The sequence below is a fragment of the Scomber japonicus genome, chromosome 1, assembly GCF_027409825.1.
Source record: "Scomber japonicus isolate fScoJap1 chromosome 1, fScoJap1.pri, whole genome shotgun sequence".
Classification (NCBI taxonomy): domain Eukaryota; kingdom Metazoa; phylum Chordata; class Actinopteri; order Scombriformes; family Scombridae; genus Scomber; species Scomber japonicus.
In genome coordinates, this window is record NC_070578.1 from 23,609,952 (window position 1) to 23,629,543 (window position 19,592).

The 19,592-nt window shown below is 41.0% G+C and overlaps 1 protein-coding gene across 3 annotated transcripts in view; it reads right to left on the minus strand.

Annotated features, from left to right (window-relative positions):
• The window catches only part of sox6 (SRY-box transcription factor 6), a 139,084-nt gene that overhangs the window by 10,516 nt on the left and 108,976 nt on the right, over positions 1-19,592 (minus strand). For all 3 annotated transcript variants that reach the window (XM_053324560.1, XM_053324559.1, XM_053324558.1), the window contains 4 exons: positions 18,137-18,286; positions 15,793-15,973; positions 15,464-15,651; positions 4,096-4,201 (listed from right to left, as the gene is read on the minus strand). In XM_053324560.1, coding sequence (XP_053180535.1) covers positions 4,096-4,201; positions 15,464-15,651; positions 15,793-15,973; positions 18,137-18,286 — 625 coding nt within the window. The remainder of the gene's footprint in view (positions 1-4,095; positions 4,202-15,463; positions 15,652-15,792; positions 15,974-18,136; positions 18,287-19,592) is intronic.

Consider the following 19,592-nt stretch of genomic DNA (forward strand, 5'->3'; position numbering starts at 1 on the left):
AGGTGTGTGATTGTGTAAATAAACACAGATGTTTAGCAGTGACAGGGGCAGGCCCCCTGGGTGGTAGCTGCGGAGAGAGCGAAACAGAGGGAGTGCTGCTTAATAGAATTTATTGTGATTCATGAGGCCCGCAGCTCAAGTGTGACAGAGCGATATGAGAATCCCCTTTTAATTTGTCTCTCCTGGAAACACTGCAGATGAGCAGCATGAATTACAGTGAGAAAGAATGATTGTCTGCGTGTGTGTGGTGGAGGGGGGTATAAAAAATTGTAAGTGGATGAGGAGGAAGCATAAAAAAGGGAGAGAAACGGAGAGAGAATGTAGAGAGGCCCAAAAGCCTATCACACCTGTGAACTGCAGGCTCAGACTCGACCATGTACCAAGCCAGAGGGTAGCACTGCCCCAGTCGTCCCCTCTCCTCCCCCTTTTCTCCTCCTTACTCATCTTTGTTCTGCGGGCAGACACATAATGTCACCCAGGAATCCGCTCAAGAGGATGAGGCTCACTGAGCAGGCAACAATCACGCAAACCTGCCAAGCCCTCCCTGTTGGGATCAAATCTAACACCTCTGACTGAAGGCATTTACTGCTGACAATGGAGCCTCTCCCTCAGAGCAGGATCAGGCTAGATTAATGTGTATGGACAGACAGGACACAGCGCTCAGTGCCCCTGTTGTAGCTTCAGCTCAAAGCATGCTAATTAAACCATTACAAATTACAAGTGATACAAACCCTATTATAAAATGTCAGTCCTTTTTTTTCTCTGTTAGGATTATGTGAGTTTTCTGGAGCCTGTGTGTGTGTGTGTGTGTGTGTGTTTAGTACAAACACACACGAGAACTTGGGAACAAACAACCAACCTGTTTCAACATGCAGGGTAAGACTTTTACTTTTGTCTGTCTATCCAATCATGTATGCATTTAACCTTAAAGTGGAATCTAATCTTTTACAACATCCAACTTTGCAGACTAAAAAGAAAATGCACACACACACACACACACACACACACACACACACACACACACACACACACATTGTACATTTATCCTACTGGGGATACATTTGCCAACTTCAAACCAGAACTCTCTTATTGATAGTATTGACCTATTCAGCTATTGTTGTTGTGACTTGATAAATCATTAAGCCCGTGCCCCCTCATCTAAGCTTTCTTCTAGGAAAAACTCCTTTGCAATAAAAGCCAGAGCTTGATTCCCACGGCCTCTGAGTGGAAGAAAAACAACAACAAAAACCCTTTTCAAACAATCAACTCTTATAAAACTTCATAACAGCTCCAAGCTACCAATGTAAAGAAAACCCATCATCACTGATCTGCAACAACAATGTAACACTACTGTTCTTCTCATCCTATTCCGTGAGGACTTTGTTAGAGACACTGCTTGGCTGAAGCTTCATCTTTTCTCACTCTCTGGTTGATATTATCACACTAGGCGTTTTAGATTAATATTGTTTCCTGCCTCCAAACATCTCTCAACAGCATCTTTGTTCTCTGTGGACCCTCTGTGATGTGGGCGGTTTAGACAAACACACAACTTCAGCTACATACCGCCTCTACAACCTGCAACTGCATACTGCTGGTGTGAATGAACAAAGTGCCTGGCTGGGCTGAGGCCTTTGTGGTATTTGGTAATGTTTTCATCTGAGTTTAAAAGGACCTAATGAATTTGCGATGGAATCACGCGTGTGGCTTGTGGCTTTGTAAAATGAAGGGAATCCTATCTATTTCCATTCCTTCACCGCTATTTTCTCTGCTGTTGGTTGCTGCATGGTATGCAAATATTAGCTCAAGCAACCTAAAGCTTTCTGTGAACTGCCATGATGACAGAAGTCTGCTGTACACGGGGCCTTCTCAGTGTGGCTGCTCTGTTCTGGAGGGAAAGCAGCTACACACGAAGGGGCTTTCACACCCTATGGAAGGACTGGGAGGTACACCCAGTAATTTTCCTTTTTCAGGAGACAACAAAGTATATGCAGTTTATTCCAAACAATACTAGAATGGTCTAAAAAAATGATTATATTTATGAATAACGTTACATTTAGGAAGTATTGGTGTGGTCATTTACAAAAGGCAACAACAGGTCAGGGTTAAAACTGGGCTAAATTTGGTGGAAAAGTAAATATTGTTTAGATGTCTCGGTACCAACATGTGGATGACCTTTGACTAGCAAACCAACCAAATCAAAATTTACTGGATTATTAGAGAGAGCACAAAAAATGCAATTAGATTGTCACTGTATGTCTCTATAAGGAAATGCTGAGGAGCCATTAAGGCCGATCTATAGTGTCACTGGACAGATATGACATGTTTTTGTCAGAAAATCATGTAGCTGGACACTTTCCTTTCATGTCGTGTACATGTGGAGTTTGCTTTTGTTTGGATGCAGTCATATTTTGTTGTGCAATGTGACCAGTGTCACTTACATCACCATGGAGAATGTAGTTTTCACTGAACTTCCTCATTGGTATCTAGATCTATAACTTTAGATAACTTGTAACATCCTTGTTTAATTAGTCCTAGTCGGAATGACATAGAGTTACTAAACAAGCCTGCTGGTGGATAGTGCCTGGTTACCATGGAGATGACTGAAACCGCTCACTGAAGCATTTATTGAAAACTTTGAGTGACTCTTTAATTTCTGTTGAGCGACACTTATCAAAAGTGTTGAGTGACATACCATAAATCAACTTTATACATCAACTGGTTCAGGGAGGAAAAAATCCTGACAACAACGATTTCAAAAGTAAACATGTTCTCAGAAGAGTAAACACGTTGGGTTCACATCATAAAAATCTGCTTCACATCATTCAGCTGCATGTTTTGCTGTTGTTGAAGCTGAAGAGACAGACATATATATTTGTGGTGTAAGAGAAGAAATGGTAACTGTGTGTTTTGAGTTATGCGTACTGCCTTGGCTCCCAGCCATTTCCCCCTGGGAAGAAGACCTCTCCTCTCCTTTAACCTCTGCTTGCTCCTAATCCATTGCCCACTGGGAACACTGATGTGAGGCGTCTGGCACAAGCCTTTCCCTCGGCCCTGTGCAGGACTTAAAAGGACACAACTGCCCTGGTGTGCGTTCTGTTTCAGTTCTGACTCCACAGTAGCCACAGAGGGAAGGTTCCCACTGGGAAAATGAGCACTGGAAGCACATCTGTGCTAAGAGGCAGACGGGTGGGATGAGATCTGCTGCTGTGGCTCACATGGGAAACATGTAAATGAGTCCACTAAATGTACCTCTCATTCTCATCTTCAGGATTGGGTGTGATGTGAACCCACACATGGTTAAAAAAAGTCATTTGCTTTGGAGTTTGTAAACATACATTTTTGTGGGAAGCAAAACATATTTTTTTTTATAAAAGTCTATGGGCACATATTCTGCAGGATCATTACTTGCCAAAACTGATGGGAAATGTGTCTCAGATTTTATTTAAAGATGTTGATGGGTTACATTGTCCTGAGAAATATCTATCCTTCTGCCTTGAGACTCTTCGAGGCATCAAAGATGAGTCAGAACCATTTTCCTCTTTGCTCTGGCTCTGAAGTGCCATGGAAACTGCCACAAATATTTATGTCGGACAAACACTGGTGCACTGAGGTACTCCTTGCTCCTGTGTAGGAGCCAGGGCCACAAAGGGAGATGACGCTTTGTCACACTGGTGAAACCTGAATTTACACCCCTGTGCCCAGGACCTCAAACAAGCACAACAGCAACAGGAGCCGAGCTTGGAAAAAAGCCAACTTTGTCCTCAGGCACCCTTGTCCTCTGCTCACCTACCTGTGAAAACCTCGGCTCATTTCAAACGGCATTCACCCCAACCTCCGTATCTCCTTTACACACGCACATGTTCCTGCACACACTCATACATACCACTCCACCATCTAAAACTGAGTCACATAACCACATTTTGTAATATAAAATTTGTCTCCAATGTGTAGAGAATCCAGTCAGCACAGTTTACGCATTAGCACAGAATTCATAGTTTATTACAGTAAATATTAGATTCTGTGAGGAAACAAACTCTTCTGTGTAGACAAAAAGTCAAAACAATAAATACAACAAGAGAAAAATCCAAATCTTACCATCAAGATCCTCTGGCCTGGTGAGGTCAATAACTCTGTGGCCGATTTTTCCTTCCTCACCCAGCTTGCCGAGGTGGTGTCCAATGCTCTCAAAATGCGCCCTTTCCTACAGGGAAATACAAACAGGCAGGTTCAGGAAAAAGCGCATGGACACGTTTTTACAGTGATAGAATTGTAAAAAAATAACCCCATCAGAAATCTGAAATTTTGAAAAGAAAAAAAAAAGTGTCTTTGATAAATGGAGGTTCTTTTGAAGAGCTGCTCTTTTGACATGAGCTAGATGTAGCTTTTTCGTCTCTCATCTCTCTATTCAGCAGCTGCTATAATGGATGACAGGAGGCAGGGAGACAGTAAGGGCCAGGGGTGCTGTAAATAGATTTACAGAAGGATACTTTGTGATCCCAAGCACACAATGGGGCCGTGGCCCTCTTTGCAGTGCTCAGATTTTCCTCTGTAATCTTCTCCTTACATCCTCCCTTCCAGTCTACAGCGCCCAGAGCTCAGCGCCCATCATTTATTCAGAGTTCATGCTTTGGAGAACACACCGTGTTTTCCCGTTTGTCATGTCGCTTTGAGCTCAGATTAAACTTGGCATCATGTTGTACTTGACGCACAATGAAACCCTGTCATTCAGCGCTCCGTGACAATATTAAATGTCATGTCCGTGTGCATTTACAGAATAAAATAACAGCTTTCGGGGGCCTCTGAATAGTTGCTGCACATTACACTTAATGTATTATGCAAGGGGAGAGTGCCGACTGCTGCTGGCTCCATTGTTGAATGACCTACTTCCTCAGTGAATACACAGGGCATTAGCAAAGGGCTGTCTCCCTCTCTAAAGACTCAACTAGGAGATGGACACTTTGACTCTGCATGATACAAATAATCCCCCCCCCCCCAGGTTTCGCCTGGATGACACTAAAAGCAGGCATGTTGCCACCATTCAGGAAAAAAAAGCATTTGTTTTACTCCCAGGGTGAGCGTTCAATCTCTGCCAAGGATGTACTGTCTGTACTAACCTCTGCCTCTTTTCTAAACATGCCTATCACACGCAGTCTGAACAGATACTCAGGTAGCGTCCCCCACAATACTAACAGCTCCCCTGCCACACACACCGACACACACATTAATCTTTTAGCCCCTTTTCTGTAATGCATTGCACAATTTTGTTGTTTTTCACTTTTCCCCCGAAGGGACGTTTATCTCTTTTCCTAATAGAAGAAGGTGCTTGAAATTAAGCAGACCTAACCAATATAGCCGAAGATAGTCATTTTTACTACTGCATTTGAGTCATGCTGTTGTCTTTTCCTGAAAATAAAATTATGATGGCAACAATACCCAAAAATAATTACAGCACATTTTTTGAAAAGAAAAAAAAAATAATTAGAAAATCTGTCTGAAATGTTTTTTTTCTTTTGTGTATCTTTTTTCTTTTTTTCTTTTCTGGTGAGTTAAAAAGATGACAAGATGAAGGATGAATATAGTTCAAGTCCATTTGAGGCCTTTCACAGTATTTTGATTTTTTTATCATGCTTTTATTTATTCAAGAACTATTCCTCAAAAGAAAGGACTGCGAGAGAGACAGAAAGAGCACTACAATTTACCATCATACTTGAAGGAGCAGTCATTATTTATGGCCAGCTGAGTGATTCTGATATACAATTAACCACTACCTGCTTATGGCCTGTGATTAGAGGCTGTCTATCTGACAGCCCTTTGCTTACTTAAGTGTTTTCTAATTATGACATATGTGGTGGTCCCTGCTGGGCAAGAGGACACTTTGTAAAGAGAAGATGGAGTACGGCTCCTTTCTTGGTGTCACATTCAGTGTAAAGCAGCACATGTGCGAGCATGCATGCGCACGCTGAGCCGTATTCATCACCCAGCCACATTATTGCTCTTAATGAAAGAAGCTAGCAGCCCGATGACAAAGTGACTGATGTGCGATTAGCTGGATGGGCGATGGTGCTGCTTCAGATGCAACTTGGACAGTCCACTAGGAAGACACAGCGTGGATGTGTACTGTATGTAATAAAGTAGTCATCTCGTCCCTCTTCTGCACTCCGTTAGTCCCTCCTGATCAATCAAGTCCTTTTATAAACTCATGATCATTAAGCATCATGTTGGGCTGAGAAGGAGAGAGAAGAGGGGCCATCCATCAATGAATTTCATTAATAACTAGCTCAATGTTGAACTTCTTTCTCCACCGCACAAAGTCATATGATTAGTGTGAACATCAGCACATTCGGCAGCTTGGAACAAGACTGAAAGAGGCTCTTGTGTGAGGATTCTTTAAGGTAGCTTCACTTCATTTGATATAAAAGGGGTCATGTGTTTTTATGTTACAGGTATTGTGCAGAGAACATACACATGTGCTTTCCAGCTGCCAGCGTTTCACATACTTGATATAAAGGTGTAGTTACATGAAGTATTCCATCCCTCCTCACGTTAACTATGCTAATTAATATCAGACTATCTGTGCAATATGGTACCACAAATTTTCATAAAATTTTATATACTGGACTTAATATACTTATTGGTTATAAGTTTGGTAATTTATATCTGGAAATTATAATTATCGTTGAAATTGCAGCCATAAATTATCTGCACAGCATAAGGGTTTTGTTTTAAGGCTTGAAAATATTCAGTGAACTAATGCTTCTTTACTGCCCACGCATCAAGTGCTGTGATAAATTAATGGCACTTTTATTATTTTATAGTGTCATTAAATTTTTACTGATCACTCTGACACAGAGGAGTAGCAAAGGACATGCAGTATCTAGGGAAGCTGGACATCCTGCCAGGAAAAAGAGGGTGAGAGTGAAAGAGGGAACTCATCAGTATATGGGTGATATTAAAAAAAAAAGTATTTCTAATTTAAAGAACCATGGAAAGATAGAAGATTTTTAACACAAAAAATACTGGAAATGGAACCTTCAGCAAAGGTAGCAGAGGAACAAGTCAAGGATTATGAGATTTGGTGAAGATAAAGTGACAGGAAACAAAAGATATAACAGTACACATCATTCCCCTCCCACTTTGACCACAACCGCTGGCAAGCAACCGGTCCCTCCCTCAAATGACTTCAGCATGCAGCTCTCCACCCCACAACTAAAATTATAGCAGTGCACTCCAAGCTGTAGTGGAGAACTGCCACCCACAATAATCTCATCTGCCCTGCCTGTGCAGTCTTTTGTCTTTAAAGTTTGGTAACAGATGCATTTTCAGATGCACATGGCTGCCCAGCAAAGTCATGAGCGAATCCAGTGAAGTTGTGAGTCACTGAGGAAGAGCTAGAAGGAGAAAAAAAGATAGATGGAAGAGTCTGTGCAAAGAACCCAAAGAAGCCCTTGTCAATGCTGTAAAGAGAGCTTTAATCTGGCCGGCCACAGAACATGTGCCGGAGGCCTGCTGCTCTGCCCACAGGGTGTATTCTGGGGAAAGGCGGGTGGCGGGCGGCCCTGTGCATTGTGCCTACTCCTGCCCTATATTTAGGCAACACACTGCCAATCCTGACACTCCTTCACCCTCTCCTTTGTAAATAGCTCCAAGCTATAGGCAAAGCCATATGGCCTGAGATTGTTCCAATACAGATAAAAGAAAAAATATGCAGAAGAGTAAAGTAGACTAGTGCAAATCAGCATGCAGTTTCTTGAAGTCACACATGAAATGAGGACTGTCTTCTCCAGTACCTGTCAAAAGTTTGGACACACATAAGTAGTCCAAAGTTGTAATTTACCATCTTAAGAGAGAGATACACTACTTAAAATACCAAAACAGTTTTTCGGTAGTGGAAAAACCTGACTATGCTGTTCTAATGAAAGAGATGAACAACTGAAAAAGGCAATACTCATGGCATAGTGGTTAAAAGATATGCATTGCTAATACCATAATGAAAATAGACAAACCAGGCCTTGGTGCATGATGTATTACCAGAGCCAATTTTAGACTTTGAGCTTTGGTTATACTTTAATTAATCATTTAATACATTGATTAACTTATTTAATTAACTTTGTTTAAATTTGTGTAATTTTGAGCACAACATGACCAGAGACCATGTAAAAATAGGAGTAAGGCAAACCAGATGATACAGGCACAGATCAAGTTGGTATTGTAAGTGCCAAAATACTTTGACATCTGAAATGGTTATGTAAAGAAAAAAAAGTGCCTTGTTTCATTCAGGCAGCTGGCAGTCATCAAACATTGTATTCCTTCCAAAAATGACCAGTTGCCAGCTTAAAGTCATTTTATAGCTTGGTTATTCTTTGGCCTCATATTAAGTATATACAGTAAATGACATATTTAGCCATTTCTGTGAAATCTGACAGCAGCAGCTAGCTATCCTTTCCAAAATCTCTAAACTGTTGCTAAAATCTCATCTATATTTCCTACGTGGTGGAAAGTATATGATCACATATGTTTAAAGCTTCCATAACTGGAACCTTTTAAAGCTGCAGCCATTTATGTTTGATAGTGTGTTGAATTGGCTCTGGTTATATCACACACCTGGTATGTGGCAAGTTAAAGGCAATGGCTTTCTGACCACAATACAGGTCTTTGTGTATCAAGTGTCACTCATCACTGTGGTCTGTGAAGACTCTTAGGGTCTTAGCCTAAACCTCTCAACAATATGTACCAGCCCAGATGGAGACAAAGACTGGACTTTAACAAGGCTACAGCTCCTTACAGCTCAGTGCCTCATCTGTTTTGTATTTTTGTTGTAGCCAGTTGCAATGTTATTTATAAGTGTGCTACTTTCCAGTAGTTTTTGCTAGTTTTGAACCATTTAAATGTTAAGTACATCCAGCCATGCGGTAAACCCACAGTTCCTTTCATGCAGGCTGTTGCTCTCCCTTTGCTAAGGCTAATGCAGGCAGCAGCAGAATCAACAGTAGCAGCCACAAAAGGCTGGCATCTGTTCTATAGGAGTCGTCCTCAACACCACACAGAGCAAAGATGGCCAGCTATTCCAGTCCCATTTGTACTGCCAGGGCATCACCTCATTTGTTTAAAACAGAGGGGGGAAAAAGCCTTTAATTAAATTAAGGGGCTTAAACTATGTACAAGATTGGTGAGCTAACCCTATTCTGGGCTTTGTGCCAGTTGAATGTTTATTGTTTGTTTTTAATAAAAGAATATGCTATCATTATTCAGGGTGACTTATTTTTTGTTGGAAGGAAAAGTCAAACCCACAAAATGTGACCCTTCAGCCTCAATTTGAAATGTGCATTTAGTCTTAACATTTCCTCTTAATGCTTGTGTCAACTTTGTAACAACACTTCAATACTTTTAAATACTTTTCTTATAGTAACACCAACATTGACATAAAATGTTAACATTAATATATTTCTTGCTTAATAAAAATATTATACTTATGTTTTTAATCAGACTTAGATTAGCTAAGATTTAAATCATATTTGGGGTTTATAATATATAACCATCTCTGGGATGACACACTGTTCAGTTCTTCAGTCCTTCACAGTGTAGGGTTGGGCCGATGTAAAAATGTTCAATCAAGTTTGATATCAAGCCCAGTACTGGACTGGTAATACCAAATTTTCCTACTAAGTATCACACATGCCAGATGCTGCCTAGTGGAACATGGGAGTGCATGAATTAGGGTATAGCAGCACCACAATCAGGACAACTGAACAACGCATTGTGTTTTCACAACACATGATGTTTTTATTTCTCACAACCATTCAACTTAACTGTTTTGTGGTAAGGTGCTGTGTGTAGCCGTGGCATTTCCAGTTTAACAGCTGGAAACAACACTGCTTTTACTGCTACACTGTCAGGCTAACTAGCTGCTAGCCACTATGCATGCTGGTAAAATGATCCATTGCGCCCAGGTCACCCAGCTCCTCCTCCAGCAGCCGACCTTGTCAATGTTTCCGTGTGAGACACTTGGATGTCTCATAATGACAATTGCGGGTTCAGTCGGTTTGTATGAAGTCAAAAAACTAGAAACCGCCCCAACCGTAGCACACTGCTGAGATCATTTGTGTTGAGATCATATACTTTTACGTGTTTCCAATCTTCACCCAGAACTGTTGACCACATCCTCCAGGGAATGTTAAGGTGGGCTAAAAAACCTGTCTTATCAGACCCTCCAGGTTGCAAACAGCAGGATATTAGAAACTGCAGCATTACCAAAACCCCTTTCACATATGGACAAAACCTCAAGACTCGTTGGACACTAGAGCCATTATGCTTCGACTGCAACAATACCACAGACTATAAATGGTCCTTTGTGGCTTATTCTTTTCCTTGTCTTTTGTTGTGTGGTGTGTGCCGCATCACAGGTCTTTGCTACTGGGGCCAGAAGCATTTCTGAGCAACTGCAGCAGGCCAGAAATTCACCATGTAAATTGACAACTGTAGAAAATAATGGAGCCACCACCGCCAAATGACCCAACCAAGATGCAGTCTTGATGTCTTTCTGGAAGACGAGACAGAGCAAAAGACCTGACCTGGGACACAAGCCCGCGGGCACACACACTCACACACACATGCACAGGTGCATACTATCCAGAGTCATACATTATTTTTTATTCTTTTGGCATACGTGAACAATTGGACAAAGCATTAATGTAAGCAATCTTCACAATAGCTCTTGCTGGCTACAGCCAGTGTCTGGGAGCTGAACATAATCTAATTTGGATGGGCAAACCCTTGTATGCCAAGGATTTACATTGCAGCCAAAACGCCTTGGTTTGCAATTTCCAAGACAGCAGTCGAAAAGGAGCAGAAAATTGCTTCCAGGGCTGCAGACCAGACAAGATTATATTCAAAGTCTTTGTGAGGGCTTTGCCTGAATAGAGCCCTGACATCACATACACACACACACACACATGGGCATGCACACTTACGCACACACACACGGAGGGGAACAGTCCAACTACTATAACCAATAGGTTAGAAGTCCGGATTTTGTGGAGCACAAGAGTAAGCTCCATTTGAATATTTACAGGCTGAGCTTTGGGATACGGGAAATGGACAATTGTATTTATCAATACTGAGGAGAGGAGGTGTTGCGGGGCAGAAAAGGGCAGTTCAATAGGTTAATACACTGGCCTTTCACCTTTTGATTCCAGTTAGGGACCTGTCAGCAGAGGAATATATTTTATCTTGCACAACCTTCCGGTGTCTCACACATGCAACTCCTGTCCGAACTACACGTAGAGAAAGGGATGCATCAATCCAGAAATCTGTCATACCTGACTGTACAGGGTTCACAACAAGGCTTGCCCAATGGCCCAGGACCAATAAATTGTAGATTTGGGCCTGTGACTGGTCAGTCATCGACCCAGACTGTGATAAGTCTTTTATCTCTTTTTTTTTTCTCTTTGGCCGGTGGCTGACTCTCATACCTGCTGTGCTGTTTTTAACACTCAGATTGGACACCACTGCAGTTAGGAACTGGCACATTTGTTGAAAACAGATGTAGGTTGAGAGTTTGAAATATGCTCTTTTGTCACAGAGGCGAGTTTGTTGAGGCTGAAAATTGAATTAGTGCTGTACTATTTCTCTACAATTTCTGAGTAAGAGGAATTAAGCTACTCATTTACAAGCAATTTACAATTTACAGACAATTACACAAGCAATGTGTGCAACAAGGTCTGGCAGCACCTATCATGTGTGCTGGAAATGAGGGCTCCTGGCTACTACACCCTCTTTAGTGACATAATAGATTAATAGAGTCTCTTGAATTTACACTCAGGCTTTCAAAGTAGTATCTGATTACGACAGCAGTAATATCTGTATCATTTAGTCATATAATATAAACACAAAGAGGACCATATGGGCTATGTTACCTTTTGGTATTATTCAGCATTCATATTTTTTTCTGAATTATTTTTCAGAAAAACTATGGCATTAGATTATGGACAATTCACATTACTATATTACTTTAATTTGTCAGAAATGATTGTTTTTGTTTCCTTAACCAATGAAAATACATTCGGAGAAGGCAGTACAGTTTTGATTCACTGGCCAAATACAAAATGCCATAAATGCTGATTCTTCATGTAAGATTTGAGTGAAAACATACAGACGCTTGATGGTTATTCATCCATGACCCTGAGAAACAGCATGTCTAGTTATAGCTACAGTGCATAATAGAGAGAAACAATTCAAATGGTTACAAATGGGTTCAGATGTACAGTACTGTATTTGACTGTAGGCATAGTTGCGCATTCTAGGTAAAAGCTTCCACTGGGTGAGGAGGAGATAGTAAATAATGGAACAAAGTAATTGCCCTCTGCAGACAATAATACCTTTAGATAAATATTTCAAAAAGGTAAATTGCAGAAGGCTTGTAAAAGGTTTTATTGTACTGATGGGATATAGTAAAAACAGGCAAATAAAAAGACAAGCAAGAAAATCGTCTCCTGTAAAGCATGAATATTTTACATGTCTCCAGGTTAAAGGCTTGTGTACTGTGGAGCAGAGAGTCTGATCTACACAGTGTTCTCCTAGGTCAACTGTCAGGAAGGAAGAGAGAGAGAAAAGGAGGGATAGTCATAGTGATATAGGTTAGGGAGGAATGCATTGTAGTGTTCAGACACACTTTGTATGAAAAGATGAATTGATCCATCTGTAAGCAGCACTTAGACCCACTCCTCTGCCCGGTCATTATACTGGGATGAATCAATATTTAATATCCCACTCTAACAGCCACACTGGATGATTTTAACCTCTCCTTAATCCCATTTATGTTACCTTTCCAGAATCTTCTTCACGTAAGCTCTCAATATGATAAACTTCCAAACAAGAGACTGGGAGGGGAGCTATTAAAGACCCCACCATATTTATGTCAGGTGAGGCGCTTTCTTGAAATATTAATATTCTGAAACTGACCAAAGTGAAAGCTTTTATCAGGGGCATTCAAACCTTTCTAGTCTGTTGGCTTGTATCAGCAAAAGACTCTCTCTCCTTCTCTCTCATTTCACTGCTGAATTACAACCCACTGTTCTTTATAGCAGCAGAGGGATGAAGATGATGGGGCAATTCTTTTAGCTGACTTGATAAAGCGCGCCTCTAATTTCACACCATCTTAATAGGGGCAGTGTCATTGAAAATAAGAGGCGACAATATCTCACCATGATTTGCACAAGGCAGGGAGTCAAGCATGAGCTCAGTTAAGGTGTCATTCAACAAGATGTATTACTGGCCTAATGAAAACAGGAACAAATTACCTGAGGAAAGGCTTTTAATTATTTATATTGCTGGGTTTTTGAAAGAGAAACAAATTATTATTATTATTATTATTAGGTGTTCCAATTTTGTGTTGTCAATACTGTGATCCTACCACACACACACACACACACACACACACACACACACACACACACACACACACACACACACACTTTGTTTCTATCTCTCTTTCAAAAAGCACAGAAGGTACAAAGGAAGATTACAGGTGAGGAGTGACTTGTTATTTCAAACTGAAGATCCCTTTAGGCGAAAAAGAGGAAGCATTTTCCTGCTCTGAGATGATTACTTTAACATGCACAGGTTGAACAGACAAGTCCAAAATGCAGGGAACAAAACTAACTCCTACTAAAGACTAAGCTGGGAGGAAAAAGGCGTTAAGCTCTACCTGCTAAGGACAATGTAGTTGTAGGTGTGTGCTGCCTGTTGAAAATGGTTCTGCACATGTATTGTTCAGTTACTGCTTTCATGTCAGGGCAGATTCAGCTGCTTGGTTGACCACAGGCTCACCTCAGGTGGAGGTGGGAAGGTAACTGCACCAGAGTGAAAAAAGGGAGCTTGCATACTCACGCAAAAAGCTTCACATACCATTGTGGCAAATGAACAAATAAAGTTAAAAATAGGAGATAAAGGTAATACAGTGGAAAATGCAGTCAAATCACTATAAACAGATGATTATTATAACTTCTTTTTTCTTTTTCTGTATTTCTTATGAAGATTACCATCTAATCAGCATTTGTATATTTATGAAATGAATATAAGTAATACAATGGACAGCTTCACTATTTACTGAATTTTTATTGACTGTTTGGAAATACAGTAGAGCTGTTTAAACGCTTGTTGTTTTGCTGCTGCATCTCGCTGGCTTGTTTTTGGCAGTTTGTCAAAAGCCTCAAGGAGACTATGTTTTTCATTGAGTGAAAATTACTTTATTTCTCCTGTCATGATTTCAATGTGCACGCAGCACCAGCCTCAGGTAACCAGCTGGAAGCAGACAGGTTACTGAGAAGCGATAATGGTGCTACATATCATACATGTATGATGGTAGTTTAAAAAAAATCCATATGTTGTCATGTATGAAAAAGACCCAAAATGAGCACTGTAAGCAGACTATGAGGAAATTATTTAAACAGCATTTGCATCTTAATTATTTTGTCCCAAGCTTTTGGTTTCCATTGTAACTGAACTTTGTGGAAGATGTACCTGTAACGTTGTTTACATTTAGGGAGAAATTGTGACATAGTTTGTTTGTTTAGTACAACAACTTGATTATAGAATTATTCATTACTGTTAAGATAGTTCTTATTTTACTTAGTGCAAGAGAAGCTCTCTCTGTGTCCTCTCTGTGGGCTGCACGAATTTATCTGCTTCACTTCAGTAAGAGCATAGTTGATTGCCACCTGCATAGACAGTAATCTCTTCCAAACACCAAATTAGAGGGAAATCAAAATAGATATTCATTGACTTTTTTACATATACATTGACCTAGTTGAGGCTGTTGGTTGAAAGTGTCAGGTGCTGAAATATTAATGAGAATCGCTCCCAGTTCCTGCCTGCTCCTCACAGCCAACTGGCAACATGGCATCAAGCTGAAGAGAGGAGCACAGCTTTTTTCTCTCCTTGATTGACTCATCGATTGAAGATATTTTTAAAGGGAATCCCTGGGAGTGTGTGCTCCTGGTACAAAGCAGCCCCATCCCGTGTCAAGGGACGGAGAGGGCTGCAAGTCTGCTTTAATTGGGCAGAGACTTCAGAGTCTTCTTAACCCACACCGGGCACTGCCATGGCCTGTCATGGCCCTCACACCAACATCAACAACACCGAGACCTCTCTCAGCACGCACACACTAACATATTCGTACAAATTTGAGTAAACACACACATACACACTGAACTATGCCAGCGCTTATCAATACGACCACCCTGGACATGGATTAAAGAAAAATATTAGTCTTAAGAATTAATGCTATATCAAAATCACCATGTTCCACTTTCTTAGTTTCTTTCCTCAACTACTTTCAGGGAGAGCTGAACACTTGTGGTCAACTGATTGTTTATTGATTCATAGAAGCTTGCAAAGGAGAAAACCTGCGTCAGGGAGACTTGACATCGATGAAAACAGACACACACTGTTAGATAGTAGTCCTTACTTTGTCAATTCTGCAGTTGTTGAGGCCCACTGAACTGAGGGCGGATAGTTTTGCCTCCATGCCCTGCTGGTGGTGTTGCAGCTGTTCCCTCTGGATCTGCTCCCTCATTTTACGAGCCTCCTGGATGGCCTTCAGCACTGTGTCCTGGTCCCCGAACAATGCGGTAGAGTTTAGGCTGGACAGGATGTCTGCACACGCACACACACACACACAATGAAGTAAGTTTGTTGTACCAAAGCCTTACAATGTGTTCTCTTTCTTCCACTGAAAGTCTGTGTTTGAACAGTGCAAATCTGTGTGTATGTGTGGGATCATGTTTGCGGTCTTACCCAAAGAAGAGCCTCGGCCCAAGCCGCCTCCGAGTGGGCTGGAGATACCACCCTTGCTGACAAGATTGTTTGGGCTGCTTTTACAGCCGGGGAACAGGTTTTGTGTCGGCGATGTCGGGGATTTGACCAGATCTGTCGTCTTTGGCCGGGCAGAAAGGTTGAGAGGCTGTGTTCCCTCCTCCTACAGCAGCAGAGATAGGAATAGGAGAGAAGACAGATGTGAATAGGTGCCCCCCCTCCTCCACGTATGGAGGAGCTTCGTATTCCCAGACAGCACAGTTCTCCTCTGTTCCTGTTTAATTATAGGATCCCTATCCTGATCCACACCTCCCTGGCTATCTGCTTTTCTCCTCTCCTCTCCTCTAGTCTCCTCTCCTCCTCATCCATCCTTCCTTTAGAGCTGCGCCCCTGCGATCTTCCTCACAGTTGCCCAGCGCCTTTGTTCACACTAATTAAAGCAGATTCTGTCTCACTGTACATCTTCATCTGTTCTCCCTCTCCTCCTCCCTGCTCTCTGTGTCTGCACTCTGGTTCGAAGAATAAATAATGACCAGATAACAGCGCTGCCAATGATCAAAGACAGCTGTTCCATTCATCAGATGTCGACTCGCATTATCTACTTCATTAACTTGTTTCCTCATTTCATTCCTCATTTGTGCATACTTGGTTTTATCATACACTTTGATATGCCGGTTCCTAAAATGTACAGTGTTATGTGTTTTAGGAAACACCTTAATGTTATAGTTGTGAGGTGAGGTCAGAGGAGGATACATATATTTAGTGTTGTATTAGCTGAGCTGGTTGCAGCTTCTAGAGCGTTTACTGAGGATTATGTCTTATGAACAGAGTTTAAAATGAAACATAAATATTATCTAAATTAACCTGTATTTTCAGCATTATATTGATCATAGTTGTGCTAACATCACTGTGAAAAGATCAAATTAAACATTGAAATTCACATTTACTTTTCCTAATATGTAAATAAATTAAGAAAATGATCATATATAGATAAACTAAAAATATCACCGACCCATAATTAGACATTTGATAACCTAAAATTAAAGAAAAAGACAAGATAATGAACAAATTGCCCTGTAAGCCAAGACACACTAAAATCAATGAGCATAGTAGATTTGCTTTAATACAACAAATGCTGAATTATTCTGAATAGAAACAATTTAAACATTTGCGTCCCAGAAGAAAACTGTCACTTTCCGCCATAGAAATTGCCCTGTGTATATAGATGTCTTTTAAACCAGATTAAGGCTCTGTCGTTAACAGTGTTTTTCAAAGCCCAAGTGTCTCCTTGTCCAAACATATGGCTCAAGCATACACTGCCCCAAGGCCTTGTTATTGCTGTGCCAATAACAGTTTGTCATGTAGTGAAGCTGAAAGCAGACAAACAAAACTAAAGGCTGATTCCATTGGAATGTGGATACAGATGGGACGATGCCAGGATATATTTGCTTTTCATTTGTATTTAATAAATTTAATTTAAATTCTTAATTTTGAAATATCTGGCAATATTTGTAATATTGTTACTAGACTTAGTGTTGTACTAATATTGACCAAATTAGCATCTAATCTTATAAATAGAGAGTTTTGTTTATGTGATTAAATTACAGTGTTGAGTCAGTTTGGCAATCTTTCAAAGGAAATCCCAGGGGGGCTTGAGACCTGAGGGATTGTGTGCACATGTGTTTGTGTGTCTATGTGGGTGTGTAACAGAAAGTGCAGCGAAGAGAAAGTCAAAGTACCTTCCTTCTATTTCAAGACATGATTTATGGCTTTTCTCCATTGTGATATTATTAAGTTAAACTACTCCAAATGGGCATATGTTTCTGATTATGGCCTTAGTGAGTGGGGATGATGTATATGGTCTTTCCTCTGCATGGAGGTCTACTGAAAATACACCCTGCATTAAGTTTGTTTATAAGGCAAAAAAAGGAATCAATCCTACTTTTTGCTTCACTTTTGTCAGCATTTGCATAGCACTGTTGTAATGGTTTTGTTCCATTTCAGTTACAATGAAAGAAGAAAAAACTTTTCATTGTGAAAAAAAATTAGAAACCATGTGTTCCACAAATTACTGGCTTTGAGCAGCAATAGCCATAGCAACCATGTCCACAGAGCTCTGGTTAAGAGAGAGAGAGGGCCTTGTTATTGGACAACAGATTGATGGCCTGTTAGACATTGGACTCAGCATCCGCCTGGTGTAACGCTGGAGTAGCGAACAGTATAGCTGCTACATTGTTGAGACAACAACCACTAGGCTAGTCTAGGTCAAGTACCACTCAATGTCTGGGCTAGTGGGTGGGCACATTGAAGTAGTTGAGGGTTGTACCTTGACTTGAGTGATGGGGCTGGAGGAACTCTTGTCATTCTTCAGAGAGGAGGGAGAAATGGGCCCACTCGCATTGAGGGACTGGGGGAGTGGAGGCATCTTGGCTCCAGGAGAGACCTGCATGCTGGCAAGCTGGGCGGCATACAGTTGCTGTAGGGAGGTGGAGAAACCCACAAGGCATTAACATCCAAATCCAGCAAACATTCAAAGTTTTATATTCTGTCTTTTCCTCTCCCTAGAACTCTCTCTGCTTCTGTGTCTGCCTTCATCTCTCTCTTTTACGTCTTTCCTCTCTTTCCATGAGGCTGGCAGAGAACCTCCATCAAAGGTCTTAACTGTATTTCAAAGGCTGAACCCAGAGAGAGACAGCAGTCTTAAAAACCACACAGAGATGGCTTTCATTCAAAATACTTGGAGCCCCTATTTTCCACTCATCACAGAGAAAAGTTTGCCGACTGGATGCAAGTGTGTTAGCAAAGATCTCTCATTTCTCAAGATCTACACAGCTTCCCACTGAAGTTTCTGGCCTGTGATTTGTCTCCACACAGCCACGTGAGACAGTCCTATTCCACAATGTTCGAAACCCAACCTCAGTTGGATTGCCATCATAGAATATGTTAAATACAAGCATTATTGAGGCTTAGAAACCTGCACAAAGAACACATCGTTATTTTCCTTGGCGTTAAATCAGTAAGATGTCCAACTGTTTGTGACATTACCACACAAGAGGGTGGTTCAAATGACTGGCGAGGCACCCAATAACAGTCGGGCCTGTAACAGGGTTGAACTCTGAAAGCTCAATTTACCTTTGATTATGTGGCATATACTATAAAGGGTGGTTAAGGATGTTGATATGAGGTTTTCAAAGTATTCAAAAAAATCTAGTGAGCCACAGACTGCTAATTGTCTGTTGGATCAGATTTTAGACAGTAATTCATATCCTTTATCCTCAATAAAGTTACAGTTTAATGTCTTGGCAAGTTAAGTTGTGCACTTATTTTTTATGTAATTAAAACCTGACACAAATAATACCAGGCTGATTTATTTAAATTAATTTTTTAGTGTTTGTTTTTGTGTGCCTTCAGAGCCCAGCACTCCTGTGCTGCCTAGACTTCTTTCCGCCCCAGGTCTCTATTGATTGGCCACCAGGTAAGTGATGAAATTGGCTTTTGTCTCCCGCTGCAAGTGGCAGGGGTCTGTCAAATAGAGCTACTGTCTGGAAAAGAGTGTTACTCCATGTAGCCACTTCATCAAATAGATAGCACCCCTGAACTCCCCCACTGGCCTAATCCTCAGACCAGGTAAGCGTTATGGCTTGTTGTGTTATTCAGTCAGATGGTGTTGTCAGGAAGAATCTAATTTCTCTTCCTCTGGCCAATCAGTAAAACCCTGTCTCATTTCCTGATTTGACTGGCCACATACAGACTGCATTTGTCTGGATGGAAAAAATAACCCG